Source organism: Eucalyptus grandis, chromosome 2 (assembly GCF_016545825.1).
Source record: "Eucalyptus grandis isolate ANBG69807.140 chromosome 2, ASM1654582v1, whole genome shotgun sequence".
NCBI lineage: Eukaryota > Viridiplantae > Streptophyta > Magnoliopsida > Myrtales > Myrtaceae > Eucalyptus > Eucalyptus grandis.
Genome location: NC_052613.1, coordinates 6603654 through 6620368, shown reverse-complemented (window position 1 = coordinate 6620368; position 16715 = coordinate 6603654). Strand labels below are relative to the sequence as shown.

Genomic DNA, 16715 nt, shown 5'->3' with positions numbered 1-16715 from the left:
TCCCCATGCTTCCAAGCCTCCGATGCCCCGAGCATCGTGACATCTTGCTCATCTGGACTAATATGGGGCACACCTCTAATAAGTACTTGACCAGATATGGGGCACACCTCCAATAAGTACTTGACCAGATTTGGCTAGGGCAGATAGAAGAACATCTTGCCATTGGTTAAAGCCCACACTAGTGAATTTCTCCAATTTCTCATTTAGTGTTTTACTAGAGTTGGTATTATCATATTAGGCAAAGCCTATTGAACCATCCCTCCAAAATTTGAAACATACGCCATTTGACATGTATTGTTTGAAAAACAATCTTGAGTATATTAGTCAAGCAACTTACACCATATCACCACAAATGGCTTCAACCCAAAGGTTCACAACATTTGTTGCCACAACACCAGGCCATGATGTTTGAACCTTACTAGTCAAAACAACCATAGGAACATTCTCATAAACATTCAAAACATTATTGGGTACTTGATTGTTATAAGTTATCTCAATTTTTTATAAATCCAACAAACAATAAAAAATAATCACCTTAAAATGTTTGAAAAATAATTACTATTGGGGAAAAATACGCAACATTATTTGTTGTAATCAAATAAATAATAATTCTAAGAAAGTGATAACAAAATAAATAGAAGGTGAGGTACAACTAACTGGATTTCCTTAAAGCGATTAGTTCCTATGAATAGAGCCAAGTAGCTTCACGAACTATACTTCCTAAGATTCCTATGAATAGAGCCAAGTAACTTCACAAACTATACTTCCTAAGATACAACATCCCAAATCCATTTGTATCAATATTATATGAATGGGACACTATTGAACACTTCTTAAAAGTGTCACACATAGAGAACGACTACAAAGAAACTAGAAGACTACTTTGAGGAGTTTTTGTTGTGTGTTTTTGAACTAAAACGACACGTCTATTTATAAACAAGAGAAGCAGTCCCAGAAAACTGAAAGGACATGAACTGAAAAATCATGTCAGTTATGCTCACATTAGTTAAGCCATTAACCCTTAATAACAACAATATTAAATTCAAAAACTATACAGCTGAATGAAGAGTCACGTTGAGTCATAAATCCATTATTACATCATTCATTTTTATTTCAAAAAAACAAAGAAACTATTGCAAAAAGGACTGAAGAGGCACAACTGTTGCACGAAACTAAAGAGACCCATACGTTAATGCATCCATTAAATTATCCATTAAAGCTTCAACATGTGACTAATGTTGAGCCATTAACAACATATAATCACAACAGAAATTACGACAAACATCCACGTAACAATTCTGCATACAGCCTCAAAAGAACCAGACGAACGACCTGGTCAAACCTTAAAACAAAGCTTTGGAAGGCAGAAGATCAGGGATGACAATCTTAGAACTGATATTAGAAGACTCGACGATGCTTTCGAAAAGCCGAACGATGGAAAGGAACTTCTTCGAGAGTTGGAGTACTTGCAGCAAAGTCGCTGCTTTGTCAAGACCAAGAGATCCTGACGCGGACTGTCTTGAACTTATTAAAAGCCAAGTCTTTGTACTGGTACCACTTCCGAGGCCCGTGCCTCTTGGGAATCGCGACGGTGAGCACGCCGTCGGGGCTCATGGAAGCCGTGGCCCTGGCTCAACCTCATCTTGTGGTATTTCCGCAGCTTCACCTTGATGGTCTCATCTCCCTGGCCCATCACCCACAGGGCGTTGCCCCCCCAGATCTCCACCCTCAGCTCGCCCTCCCGCAGCCTTGGCTTGTCCATCTTGTACACGAACGCCGCCACTGTCTCTTCCTCGGTGACCTGGTCGTATGCCATGTCACCCCACACGGGCCGCTGGTCGGCGAGGAGACCAAGAGGGGCAACGAAAACGACGGCCGCGCCCTTGACGTTGTTTTGGGTGCGGTCGATCTTGTTCCTGGGTGTCGCTGATCTTGTTCCAGATCCCGCCCTGTTGGCCTGAGGGAGGAGCCGAGGGCTGCATGATGGCTCGAATTCTCTCTTTTCTTCACGTAACAATTGGTGTTATGGAGCTGTGATCACTGGCGCAATTTCCCCGTGCCACCTCGTTCTTCTTATATAGATGGAAATGCCAGAATCGCATCATCACGACCCTCAGATCGAACGTACTTTGATTGGTTTCGTCTAGTTTTTTTTAACGATTCACATTGCCGGCGTCGAAAGACCAATGCTGCAAGTGCCGAGTCAAGCTCAGCCAGGCTTATGGACGTCCTCCACCTCACGGTCTTCTCTTAACTAACTGCAATATAGAATTAAAAGAGACGGAAAATTATGGAGATGACACCATAGGGTTTACCAAATGAAATTTCCTGGAATCCAACTAGTGAGATCCTTTAAATTTAATTTTCTAAAAAGATAGATGATATGACGAAAAACCTCAAATTGATACATAGTCACAAATTTACCCTTTGTTAGTTTATATTAACTTTTATCATCAAACTGCTGAGTTTTTTTTTTATTTGGTCGATAAACTGCTGAGTTAAATAACATATAATAGTTGAGGAGTATATCAGTTTTGGGTTTTACCCTCCATTTGTCACAAATTTATCAATTTGCGGTTTTTTGAAACTAATGAAGAGTAAATTTGTCAAAATATACAATTAGATTAATACTGCGAAAAATCCCAAATTACTACACTTGTAACAAATTTACCCTTGTTAGTATCCACTAAATTTTATCAAATATGACATTGAATAACAATTAAAGGATATACCAATTTAGGGTTTTAATCCTTGTTTGTTACAAGTATACTAGTTCGAGATTTTTTGTTATATTAATCTAATTTATCGGAAACTAACGGAGGGTACCGGTTTGTGGTAAATTTGTTTAGGTGTACCAGTTTGAAGTTTTTGGTAATAAAAAAAATTATCTTGAGATAAATTCGTTGGTTTATTGTGGTATTAACCCTAATATTTAACTTTATTAACTTTACTATCCATCACACAAAATTTGGGATGTCATGGGCCTAATCAAGTCCACTCTGGTCGACCAGGTTGGCCTAGGATCCTCCGATCGTAGAACTGCACTATAATTTGCTAATTGGACTTGGCATCTTGGATTAGTGGGTCAAATGAGCCCAATTGAGAATTGGCCCAACGGGTTGAGATTAAAAGTTGATCAAAACAAATCAAAAGTCAATCTTGGATTACTGAAGAAATAGTTTAGATAGAAATTAATGTAACTTGAAAAACTTCGAAAAACATTGAAATGACTTTTTTTGGCCGAGAAATGGACCTTGACACAATACCCCTAATCTTGAATTTTTATCTTTATAGACATGTCAGCTAAAATTAAGTGTCAACAATCTCGACCTTCTAATCGTCCTTAGACCAACCCCTCGCAAGCTCGTCTGCACCTGAAATCCAGCATCACCTCCTCCTTGTTCAGCCACGGACGTCCATCTTGTTCACGTGAACCGTCGCCTCTCTTCTTCGGAGACCTGGCCATTCACCGTCATCCCCCACTCGCGCTGGGAAGAGATAGAGCAGAGATGGGCAAGGAAGTGGTAATCGACCGCCACGGGATGTAACATCTCTCCTCGGAGACCGGATGGCACGACATCGTCCGCCCACACCCGGCGGGGAGAGACGATCGGGAGGGGCGACAATGTGCTGACAGGTTTGTGTCTGACGTGCTTCCGAAGCACGTCTGTGGAATGGTGTAATTCAACTCAGCAGACAGCGCAGTGCCCGCCAAAACTCATAGCACAGGTACTTACAGCCATATTCTTAACAAAAGATCCACGAGAACTTGGAAGTTTACATATCAGATTTTGAAGACAACTGACGACTGAAAATGAAAGCTGAAGAAGAATTCCAACATAAGATAATGCCAAAGGCAACGCACGCGCTATGCAAGCAGTGGTGAAACTTTTATTTTATATGGATATCCGAACATTTCAATCCAACTAACATTGATATATGCTGAGAAATTTGCCAGCCAAGGGTCTGTTGCCACCACCTCCATCCCCATCCTCCCTTGTAACACCTCCCTTGAAATTGAACTCGGCAGCACGGCAGGAGGTGGCATCAGGGCTGAAAGATCTACTCTTCAATTATTTTTCGGAATCTTTCCCGCCTGGGAACTCTCACCGTGACCACGCCGTTGCGGTTCACCAAAGTCGTAGCTCCTTTCACCCTCACCTTAGGCAACCAGGGCCATCACAGCATTACTTTGGCCGATCACTTGCAAGGCCCGTCCCTACCTGATCTCCACCCTCACCACCTCCTCCCGCGATGGCATGTCCGTCTCGTACACGTAGTCCATCGCCGTCTCTTCCTTGGATACCAGGCGGTGCTGTGAGGCCGTCCCCACCTCGCTCCAGGATAAGGCATGGTCGGCCGGGGAGACATATCGCCAACTCCACTCCTTGTGGTTTGCCCGCTCCATGGATTTGTGATTCTCGAACCAAATGCCGAAACGCTTCCTTCTTTTAAAATGAACCAGGACGTCGGCTGAAATAGAAGGCCTCTTCTTTGAATCTCTTCCGGGTTTTGTCCTGTGGGTCTGAGGAAGTAAAGACAGAAACAGAAAGTTGATCAACGGTTGTGAACTAAGGTTTATTGTTCATCTCAACTCAATCGGAGACACGCATGATTTTTGAGCTGTAACTAGGATGGGGGCAAGCTTAGAGAGGAGAGGACTTCACTTGAACCGCTTATTGTGCGGTGCATGGTGTTAGAATACGTCTCGGATTTGAGCCCATTGTATGAAATTTGATCCAAACAAAAAATGCTGAAAAATACGGAAAATTATTTGGCATTGAAGCCACATTAATAATGGATAAAGTCAGCTTTGAATGAGACGGAAGTTTGTTGAAGCACATTCTGCAAAAGAAATAGGAGTCTCTGTTCTCAAACTGAAAAGTCCAACATGGACTTTGTGTTGGACTTGGGCTCGGTCAGCGTGCAGAGAAAGAGCAGAGGGGAAATTAAATTCTACTATAAGTTGGCCTTGTTTTTTTTTTTTTTTTTTTTTGAACAAATATAAGTTGGCCTTGTTGTTCATGCTGCGAGTCTTTTGCGGCGGAGAGTTGTTTTGACATGGTGCGCACTTTCTTGAAGCGCCCGATGTCGAGTGCTTAAAAGTGGACTTTTTTGTTCTTATTCATGAAATTACATCCAAGAAGATTTAATATTTTTTTTTTAGTAAAGGCAAGAAGATTTAATGTTCAAGCCAATTAAATCTTATTTTTTCTCTATTCTTTTCTTTATTTTTTTCGTCTTCTTCCTTGGCTTTCATTGGTCCCTAATAGTGGTCAAGCCAATTAAATCTTGTGAGTTTAAGACTCCATTCGTCTTGCGAAAAATGTGACGTTTTCGAAAATTGTTTTTCAAGAAGTCATTTTCTTGGAAAATAACCATATATTTTGGTGTTCAATTGAAATTTGAAGATAAATAGAGATTTCCTTCATAGACTCATTTTCAATTTTTTTGTTATTTTATCTTTTTCAATTGATTTTTAAATTTTTGAATTTATTTATTTCTTTTCTTTTCTTTATTTTTTTTCTTCCTTAGCCTTAGCCTTGGCCTTGGCGATTGCCGACCAGCCAAAGCCAAGTAAGAAGAAAAAAAACAGAAAAAAAGGAAAAATAATTAAAAACTCAAATTTTTAAAAATACAAAAAATAAAAAAAAAAATATAAAAGGAAAATGTGTTTGATGAGAGAAAGCGAGATGAAAGAAGATATGGAAAAATGAAAAACATTTTCCCCATTTTAAAAGAATTTTTTTCCATTAATGAAAAATATTTTCCTTAAACAATTTATTTTCCATAAAATGAACACTAGAAAATTTGAAAAATATTTTCCTGGAAATTATTTTCATGAAACAAATAGAGCCTAAGATCTATTTAATTTCTACAAGATTGAAAGTTTATGTCACAAGGAATTTCGAGGCAAAACACTAAGTAAGATATTATGTGTAATTGGGGCTTCAGAAATACTAAAAATGTTTGAGTGACTCAAATATGATTATAATCTCCATTATATCGTTTCATCCATGGTAGAATTCATTATTGCTCGCTTCATGGACGTAGATCACTACGATCAAACCACATAAATATGGTGTTTGATCTACTTTTTTTATTTTGTCTATTTTATTGTTCGATTACTTGCTTTCCACAACACATGGCTCACATGCTGCCAATAGATATTAGGGTTAATACTGAAAAACCCCAAACCTGGTACATTTGTGACAAATTTACCCAAAACTATTTTTTGACCATGAAAAACCCCAAACCGGTAAACTTGTGACAAATTTACCCCGAGTGACTATAAAAAATAAAAACCCTAAATTGGTACATTTATGACAAATTTACCACAAACTAATTTATTCGACTATAAAAAAAAAACCCTAAACTGGTAAATTTGTAACAAATATACCATATGCTAAATTGGATTAATACCACAAAAAAATCATAAAAATTGTAAACTGTGACAAACGGAGTGTAAAATCCTAAATTTGTATACCGGTTAACTGTTACATGTTATTTAACTTAATAATTTGAGAATAAAATTTAACAAAAATTAACTTAGTGTAAATTTGTCACAAGTGTACCAGTTTGGGGTAAATTTGTCAAAGGTATACCAGTTTTGGGTTTTTGGTGGTCAAAAAAATAGTTTAGGATAAATTTGTCACAAGTGTACCAGTTTGGGGTTTTTCAGGGTATTAACCCTAGATATTATTGTATACATACTAGAGATTTGGTGAGAGAGAGAGAGAGAGAGAGAGAGAGAGAGAGAGAGGGAGACATGGAGGGTTTTTCCATAGGTATATTCTTACATGAGGAAAATGCTACCTTGTCTATCGAAAAAGAAAACACACCGACTTTCCTTTATCTACCTAGCATAATACTATGTTAGGATGATTCTCTTGTTTCATTAAAAGAAAAAATTTGTGCTGGTAGAAATTTGAAACATCTCAACCGTGTTAAAGAACTATTGATTAGATAGGTTACCGATCACTCTTTTGTCTGGTAACTTATTTGTTATGAAATTATTTGAATTTTTTTTTACAATTTACAAGTTATCAAATTTTCTCACTAACTTTTACTTATCATCCTTACTACTGCCTAAATTTACATATGAATTTTTAGTCTTTCTTTTGATTATTTACCAACTTTTCCCAATTATAATCACCAACTTCTTTTGGGTTACTTCTCATTTAAATTCTTACTAACTTTTATTTGGTTTTTTTTTTTTTTGCTAATTTATCAACTCTTGTGATCATTTCCCCACTTTTTGAAAGGTGAGGGAGTTTATTTTTCAGATCCGACTTCCCAAAAATAATGTCCTTTAAAAGACCCATCTATGGTGAATTTTCATGAGGAATCAAGTCATACATCGATCATCCAAATTTTTTACCAAATGTGTTTCCATGTTCATAATTATTTAGAATATTGAACAGAAGCCGACGAAGGAAACATTGAACAATATTTTTTATGACATGAAAACTAATTAGAGATTAACCATTATGATTTTTTTGAGACATGAAATTTAATTAAGGATAAATGTAGCACCGATTTTTTGGTATTATGCCGGTGACTAACTTAGATAATAGTTAATAATCCAAACTTAATTGATAACTCACTTGGAGAAAAGTTTGATAAATCACTTGATTAAAGTTAGTAATTTCATATAAGAATTAAAAGAAAATTAAGATGTTGTGCGATGAGCTCGAGTTTAGAAGTGAAGGGTTTAAGCTCCTTTTACTATGAAAGATAAACTAGGGATGAATGGCAACTATATTTTGGCTAAGTTCAAGAGAGATGGATGTGGATTGATGTCGTCACGTCACCGGCAAACTTTTTTTGGTCATACTTGTCTTTTTTTTTTTTTTTGAAAAAAATCTTTTCTCTTTTCTCTTTTGAAGAGTTGCTCCATGGAAGGGGAAAAGTTGACCGTATGGAGTCTTCCCTCAGTCGGCAAGCACACAAATCCTTTTCTCCTTTTTTTCCCATCTTTTTCCTAATTGGACGGTTCATATTGATTTTGCCCGTGATTGCACATTGGAAATAGTCAAAAGTTTTAAAGGTGTTGGTGATAATGAAACCAATGAACTCTCCATTGGATGGTAATTGGCAAACCTCATTTTATTTGTATTAGGGAAAAACCACCAAAAATCTCAAACTTTGCCCAAAGTGACAAATTTATCCCAAACTTTTTTTTTTGTGATACAAAAAACCCGAAATTTGCTAACCGTGACATATTTACCCCAAAATTTTTTTGACACAAAAAACCTTGAACTTTCACTCTTGTGACACATTTACCCTAAATTATAGGGCATTTTAGTCTTTTTACTTTTTAAATTTTTTTTTCTTCTTCTTCTTGGCGGAGCCGGCAAAGGCAAACCGGCGTCCAGCGAGGGTGAGGGCACCTTCTCTAGATCTGGTGCAAGGAGGCCTCGCCGAGGGCCATCGCCGGATCTAGCGAGGGTCGGCCTGAGTGAGGGCCACCCTAGACGTCGCCCGGCCTAGCTAGCCCAAGTGAGGGCAACCTCGCCGATGCCGGCAAGGGCAGCCCTTGTCAAACATTGGCTTCCCTCCGCCATGGTTGGCGAAGAAAAAAAAAGAAGAAAAAAAGAAAAGGAAAAACATAAAGAATAAGACGAAAATGCCTTTAATGGGATAAATGTGTCACAGTTTGCAAAATTTTGGGTTTTTCATGTCATAAAAAAAAAGTTTGAGGTAAATTTATGCTTTGGACAAAGTTTAGAGTTTTTTGTGGTCTTTTCCCTTTGTATTATTATAGAAATCTTATCTAATTACTCACGACGTGTGAAAGAACCATACCGTGATTAGACAGCACCTTTGGACATTATCCCCTCTTTAATTGTTTTTCCTTTTTCTGTCATTTTCCTTTTGAATTTGTTTACCTTTGAATTTCTAGAGCTTTTGCCATCAAGATTTCTTATTCATCGGCTTTTCTTATGGGACAATGCTTTTGATTACTTTCTCTTCTATCACCTAACCATTTGTCTCACGGAAAAAAATTTCAAGTGCGAAGAATTTAAACCTAAAAAGAACTACGTGGTCTAGACATCCAATTTTCCATGGTTACGACTTCAATTGCAACCTTTGGACATTATCCCCTCTTTAACATGTTTTGATGCCCTTCCTCTTGTATTTTGACTCGGTATTTTGAAAAAGAAAAAGAAAAAAACATAATCGGGCTAGGTCCATTCAAGCCCATATGGAGCGGATTTTTCACTGGCTTCTCTAGATCCTCGGTCCAAAGTGTTCCTTTTCAAGTCTTCATATTCTTTCCTAGTGTTATTTTGGGATCTAACAACTACTCTTGAAATGTAATGGCAATTCATCGCCCCTCCTCCCCCCCCCCCTCAAAAAAAAAAAAAAAAAAAACCAATGACCATTCCATATGGCATATAAAATAGTGTTAAGGCCTTCAGATAATTGAGTAGGTGTTTAGCATACAATGCTAACAATGGTTAGTGAAGTTAGGGACTCGGTGCATATGATCTGTTGAATCACTTGAGACTTACTAATGATTTTATGCTTGTCATTCTTTTTATTCCATGTGCTTTGTGTTGGTAGTTTGTTTGTAAAATAAACTAAGAGGTGTCTTATCCCACGTCAAAAAAATGTGAGTGCACACGTAGAAGAGATTTAACACTGATCAATGATCATTATTTTTTATTTATTGAAAAATTAGGATTTATTTTTATAAAAAAATAACCATAAGTCGTGTTGAAACTTTGTGACTATTCATGAAGAAGTATGGTTATTTTTTTGTTTATTATTTATTTAATTTCGAAGTTTTATTGTTTCATCCAACGGTTACTCAAATTTTGTACCTATTCAAGCATAATTTCTTAATCCTTAGAAGGTTGTGTCTGCTTGGATATAACTTCTTGTTTTTGCTTTAAATTACTAAATGTGTATGTTTGATCATAATCTTCTTCTTTCATTTTTTGTTTTCTTTCAAAAGAATATACAACCATTATTTCTAATCATTTCCTTTGAGAGACTCTGGAGAAATATTAGAATTATTATCTAGTATTTTCATTTGAGAAATACTAGAAACACTAGAATATAAATTTTCCAAGGACCATTAACAACGTTGTAAGACAAATAAATCCTTAAAGAAAGTAATATCACACTTCAAAGTCCAACTAGATTATTATGTCCAGCTCAATGATCCGACTTCATTGTTCTACCCAATTTGAATCCATATTTTTCTTTACACTTTGGAAAGCACAAAGGGTTGTTCAATCGCTTCACACTTGCAACATATTGATATGAGAACTTGCTCAGTTTTCCTAAGATTTCCTCCTACTTTAGATGTGAATTGAGATGGTCATGTGTGAACTACCACGCTCCTAGGCGTTTTTGATTTGTGGAATTCTATGTAGCGGTTGATGGTCAAGGCAGAAGAGGTCATAAATAAATCTAAGGAATAAGTATATTGGAAGTTCTAAAATTTGTCACAAAATTATAATGGAGTCTAGGTAGGCTGGATAAAGACTAGCTCGGACACCTTGTGGCCGCAACCATGGGACTAGAAAAGTCAAATGTACATGTATGAAAAATGCAGGGAGAATCTCATATGAAACATGTGAGGTCAAATTTGATCATCTAAAGTCAAATTAAAGGTCTTTGCATAATTATGAACATGATACATAAGAGAACCTTCCAATGATGGACCTTATCTACCAAACCTAATCACGACCATGCAAATATAAGATTCATGATATTTAGGGATGAACAATTTCAGATTTCGTACAGATTTTATATGGAACTTATTGGTTGAAATGGATTTCTTATTCTTTAGAACATGGAACCTACATTGCATACACTAAAACCTATCCCGTCACAAATTTCAAGATGAATTCTAGAATCCGCCTATATTATTAGTTAAACAACTTTTGTGAACCATCAATCTTAATTACCATAATGTATAGTTACAATTCACCGATTATAACTTATATTTAGATACATGAAAAATATGAAACATTAACAAAGTAAAAGTTGCAGTCATAAAATGAAAGATTAGACTAGTGATTCAGATTATACAACCATCATTGAACACCTTGGAATACTGCATAATCACATTAAGGTATAAACCAAGAAAAATTTAAAAACTTATTCTAGGTTTTAAGTTTCCTATTTATCCGAACAGGTTCCCACTAATTTAGTTTTTTTTTTTTTTTTTGTGATAATAACTTGTTATGAGTCACAAATTTTAAAAGAATACACTTCAAAATAATTTATAATAATTTATTATTTGATTTTTTATAATTATTATTATTCTCATAACAGATTAAAAATTAACATCTAATTATTTTTAAAAAACTACCGACATGGACGTCAACATCCGTGGACCTCGTCGCTTCGGTCGTTGCAGATCTCTCTCTTTCGTCTGGACCACTCTCAATCCAAAATATTCTCGGACTCGAAAGGTCTCGGAACCCCATCATTCTCGCCGCGTCAAGCACTGCATTCCACCGACCAAAAAAAAAACACTGCATTCCACCCATTCACACAGAGAGAGACATGTTATCGCGGCGGCATTTTTCAAAAACCCTGCTGTAGCATGAAGAAAGCAAGGGGTGATGTGAAAAACGAGACCCCAAAAGTCAAGCATCAGTCTGCAGCTTTTCGACTCCGCGTGGTGTAGCTGGGTTGAAGCTTTTTATGAGATCATCAGGTTGAATCGGAGCTCCCATCGCGCTCTTGCTCAAATCTTTCCCTTTTCTTCTTCTTCTTCTCTCTTTGAAGAGAACAGAGAGAAAAGGAAAATTTGATAACCGAGCATATCTCAAGCAGAGCCCATGAAGTCCAACGGAGCGAGCCCATCAATCGCCCTTCCTCTGCTCGCGCTCTCCTCGTTCTTCTTCTCTCTGGCCGTCTCCGATCCTCGAATCACCGAAGCGGGCCGCATCTGCGAGAACTTTACTGGGATTGTCGCTGGAAACGTTGTCTCCAACGGCATCGCCGCCATGAGCGAGGTCTCTGACAGCATCGCCGCCCAGGGCTGGGGCAAGTACTCCCTCGCCTCGCCGCCGCCAGCAATGTACGTCCTCACCCAGTGCCATGGGGACTTGACTGAGACCGAGTGCCTCCTCTGCTTTACCGAGAGCTGGACCCGGATCACCCGCTGCCTCCCCAGCTTTGGTCGGCTCTACCTTGACGGCTGCTTCCTCCGTTACGGCAGTTACGACTTCTACAACGAGACCGTCGATCCAACGCGCGACATGCTCAAGTGTAGCTCCAATTTGACAGCCCCGGCAGAGAGAGTGGCCGAGCTCTCGGATAGGGTGGACCGGGTCCTGAGGAATGTCTCGGCCAGTGCAGTGCGGAACAAGGGCTTCGCGGTGGCTGGGGAGGACGGAGTTGGAGGAGTCGCCGGGGTATATGCTTTGGCACAGTGTTGGAGCACGCTTGATGCCGGCAGTTGCAGATTCTGTTTGGAGAATGCAACTTCGATGGCGAGAAGCTGCGCACCTGGAGAAGAAGCGCGGGCCATGAACGCGGGATGCTTCCTCCGTTACTCGACCACAAAGTTCTACGACGTCCCTGATAGCGGAGGTAACAACTAGTGTCCTGATCTCTGGTTTACCGACTTAAAAGATGGCTTCCTCGCCATTAAAGAAAAACCGACGCTCTTCTATGTCTGCTGTCAGATTTCGATTTTTCCAATTGTGGTTTCCTCATGTCGGTCGATTAAGGCACTTCTTTTAATGATATTTTTAAAAAAAATTCTCTTTTCATTTTTTAAATATCAAATTATTTTATTATTTTTTTTTTCTTTTCTTTTTCTTTTTCAGCCAATCACTAGCCACGGTGACAATCGGTGTCACGAGTGACTAACCTCATGGGTGATTGAGCTCGAGTCTAGCTAGATCGGCAAGGCTCAAGCCTTGTCAAAGGTCAACAAGACCTCGGCATTGCTAGAACAACGAGCTCATCCCTTGCCTATGGTCAATTGCTGGCTGTCGCTAAGGTCGGCGATCAACCAAGGTAGAAGCAAAATCTAAAAAGAAAGAAAAAAATTAATTTTTTAAAGTAATTTAAATTTTGATTTTTTTAGAAAGAAAAATAATTGAAGTTCTTTTTTTTTTTTTTAAATATTCCTATAAGGACAAAGTTTCATTAATTCAAGACCTGAGCCTAAGTGCTAGGAACTAAAGCTGGAGTTTCAAGGCCCAAGCCTATCCTTTATGGATGCTGGCTCAAGTACTGAGGCATAGGGCACAAGCACTAAGGGTTCGAGCTTAGTCTCAATGGACATGGGTATAGGCACCGAGAGCCCGGCCTCAACCCAAGTCTGGTCTCAATGGACTCGTGCCCAAGAGACCTGGTCCCAGCCTCTATGGATCCGGGGCCAACCTTGATGGATCCAGCCCGAGCGTTAGAGACTCAGGAACTAGCGTTGGGATTCTTGTGTTTAAACGAAGAGTTTTAGATCCAAGTGCCAATACCTAATAATATTTTGAAAAATGTTTTCCAACTTTTTCAAAGATGAAATCATAGTTTTACATTGACTAGAAAAATATTTTTCATTGACTCATTTTCCTAAACGAATCGAATGCCAGGGAAAATCTTTTTAGAAAAATATTATCCACGAAACGAACATAACCTAAGAGTGCATTTGTTTGATGAAAAGTGTTTTCTCAAAATTAATTTCTGAACTTTCATCCGTTTAGTTCGCCAAAAATGATTGATCAATCGAAAACACTTTCCGATCAAGGAAAATATACACACATAAAATTAGAAAAGTGAATTCCTCAATCTAAGAAGGTGAATACACTTTCAAAAATTGCTCATGGGGAATTTTTAAATATTTTATTTTAAAAATCGATTTTTTTTATTTTCTTTTCTTTTCCTTATCTTTTTTCTTTTCCTTTTTCCTCCTTCGCTGATCGCTAGTGCAAGCCCACCTCAGGCAAGCTCAAGCCTTGCTAGCCTCGTTGCAACAAACCCTAGGATTTAGCTAGCACAAACTTGCCCGAGGCTGGTCAGGTCGGCCCTTGTTGGGCCTTGACGACGATGCTAGTGGCCTGTCAAGGCCTAATGCCTAGTGGAAGAGGAAGAAGGAAAGAGAAAGAAAATCAAATAAAAATTATTTAAAAATGACTTCTTCTTTTTTTTGCATGAGATTGAAATCATTTTCCAAACGAGAAAAACACTAGAAAACATTTTTAGTCATATATCACCAAATAAAGGAAAATTAATCATTTTCTTAAAAATTGATTTTCCAGAAAACATTTTCCTTTTTCTTGAAATTTTCCCCCAAATGAACACACCCTAAGTTTAATTTGATTGATCTTATGATTCGATGCTTGCCAGATTTTTGGAATTATTAATGAACTCGCTCATCTCAACCTGATGTTGGCTTTATCATTTCGCAGGTTCATCTAGGGTCCACATCACCATAGCAATAACCTCATCGGCTACTGCAGCGACTTCACTTGTTCTCATTGGTGCATACATTGGATACAAAAAGTACTCCAAGAAGAAACAAAGTAAGCAATTTGGTTCAAATGCGTAAAATGATCTCTTAGTAATTCTTGATCACAAGCTTGATGACATGAATTTCACATTCATCCTTATTCAGTGCAAAATAACCTCATGCAATTACGAGCGAGCAAGAGCAAGTTTAGCTTATATTTCAAGTACAAGACACTGGAGAAGGCCACCAACTTCTTTGATGACTCGAGGAAGTTGGGCCAAGGGGGCGGTGGTTCCGTGTACAAGGGGATTTTACCTGACGGGAAGGTCGTCGCGGTTAAGCGGTTGGTGTTCAACACATGCCAATGGGCGGATGACTTCTTCAATGAGGTGAACCTAATCAGTGGGATCCGACACAAGAACCTCATGAGGATTTTGGGATGCAGCATCGAAGGCCCAGAGAGCCTCCTCGTCTACGAATATCTTCCTAAAAGAAGTCTTGATCTAGTTCTTTTTGGTAAGTAGTTGGTTGTTGCATAACTGCATAATACACTTACACAACCATCATTTGATGCCAAGAAGAGATGCACCCTTCACGACGAGCATCGGTTCAGTTTGCATTCTTAGTAACTGGCTTCTTATATTGCAAGCAATGCTTCTATCTTATGATTTTCAAGTCAAAGGTTTCAAATATCTACTCCATTAGTGTCTTGCCTTATTCGGTTATGTCTATCCCACTCCGCTCTGCTTGCCTTTCTACATAAGCGAATAGAATCTATTGTTGCAGTCAACGATGCGACCCCCATCCTAACTTGGGAGGAGAGGATGCACATCATCATAGGAACAGCTGAGGGCCTCGCATATCTTCATGGAGGTTGTGGAGTGAAAATCATCCATCGGGACATAAAAACCAGCAACATCCTCCTTGACAAAAATCTCACAGCGAAAATCTCAGATTTCGGGCTTGCCCGATGCATTGCTCTAGATAAGTCTCATCTTAGCACAGGAATTGCTGGCACACTGTAAGAATGCCTTTTCATTACCAACCTGCTCGAAACCATAGTCGGCACTTTCTATGTCCTTAATTTGACAAGTTTGGCCCCTCAAAGGGGTTTCGCGTATCATCCTTTCCTTGCACTTCATATCTTCTTTGAGCTAAGTATGGTTTATATCTAAATGAAGATTGACTATGCAGTGGTTACATGGCGCCTGAATATTTAATGAGGGGACATCTAACGGAGAAAGCCGATGTTTATGCTTTTGGGGTGCTGGTTCTTGAAATCTTGAGTGGTAGGAAGAATAGTGTATACACACGGGGGTCAAGCTCGGTACTACAATTGGTAAGGTTGCTTGTCCCTACAATCATGAGAACTTAGACTGACATTTACTTTCCTAGCCACATTGATTTTCCCAACAAACTCTATCGTTGGTTTCTACGTTAGTGCTAGTAGATTTATCTTCACATATAAGAGAGCCATGAAAATTCATGATTGCTTTGCAGGTATGGAAGCATTACAAGTCAAATAATTTAGCCGCGTGCATTGATTCGGCCTTACAAGGTAAATTCCCCATGCTGGAGGTGTCGAAAGTGCTCCAAATCAGCCTTTTGTGCACTCAAGCCTACATGGAATTGCGACCGCCCATGTCTGGAGTCGTCGAGATGCTCCATGACAAAAATTGTGTACTCCCCCAACCGAGCCAACCCCCGTTCGTCAATGCTAGCTTGATGTTTGACACATCCAGCAGCGGAAGCTCTACATGAACACATGGTTGTTCAGCCAGCTCATGGCATCCGAGGTCTCTTCCAGCTTGACAGGAAGCCCTCAGCTTTGCTCGTTGACCCTTTAGGATTGGGACCTTTCTTCTTCTTCTTCTTCTTCTTCCAACAAATACGAACACGTTGCAATCGACTAGCAGTGCAGATTTTAGTGACGTCATGGCATGAATCGAATTATCCTTACTTGGTTAGCAGCATGTTCAGATGATGATGAGTCCAATCTTAAATCGATAAATCACGAATATCCCACGAATATATGAATCTAAGTGAGATGTGATTACTCTGTTTTTTCATAGTTTTACGTCTTGATTGGACAATCATACCATGTTGGGATGTTTCAATTCCAGAGTTAGTCATAGGTTATGTAATAACAGGAAAGAAAAAGTAAAAAAGAAACGAACGTTGTTCTGTTTTTTTGGTAGTTTTATGTCATTTTTTCTTCTCTTTTTTGGTTGAAATAATTTTATGTTGCTTCAAAATCCGCGACTGTCTCGCTTACCCTTTGCTGCCC

The 16715-nt window shown here is 38.6% G+C and overlaps 1 protein-coding gene across 1 annotated transcript; it reads left to right on the top strand.

The window, feature by feature from the left end:
* Nucleotides 1-11670: 11670 nt before the first annotated feature.
* Nucleotides 11671-16446, top strand: LOC104419840 (cysteine-rich receptor-like protein kinase 42). The gene is made up of 6 exons (XM_039307867.1): nt 11671-12564; nt 14388-14501; nt 14594-14944; nt 15215-15449; nt 15623-15767; nt 15929-16446. Exons 1-6 carry the CDS (start codon nt 11808-11810, stop codon nt 16187-16189), a joined length of 1863 nt encoding a protein of 620 aa, XP_039163801.1. The 5' UTR covers nt 11671-11807; the 3' UTR covers nt 16190-16446.
* The last annotated feature ends 269 nt before the right edge of the window (nt 16447-16715 follow it).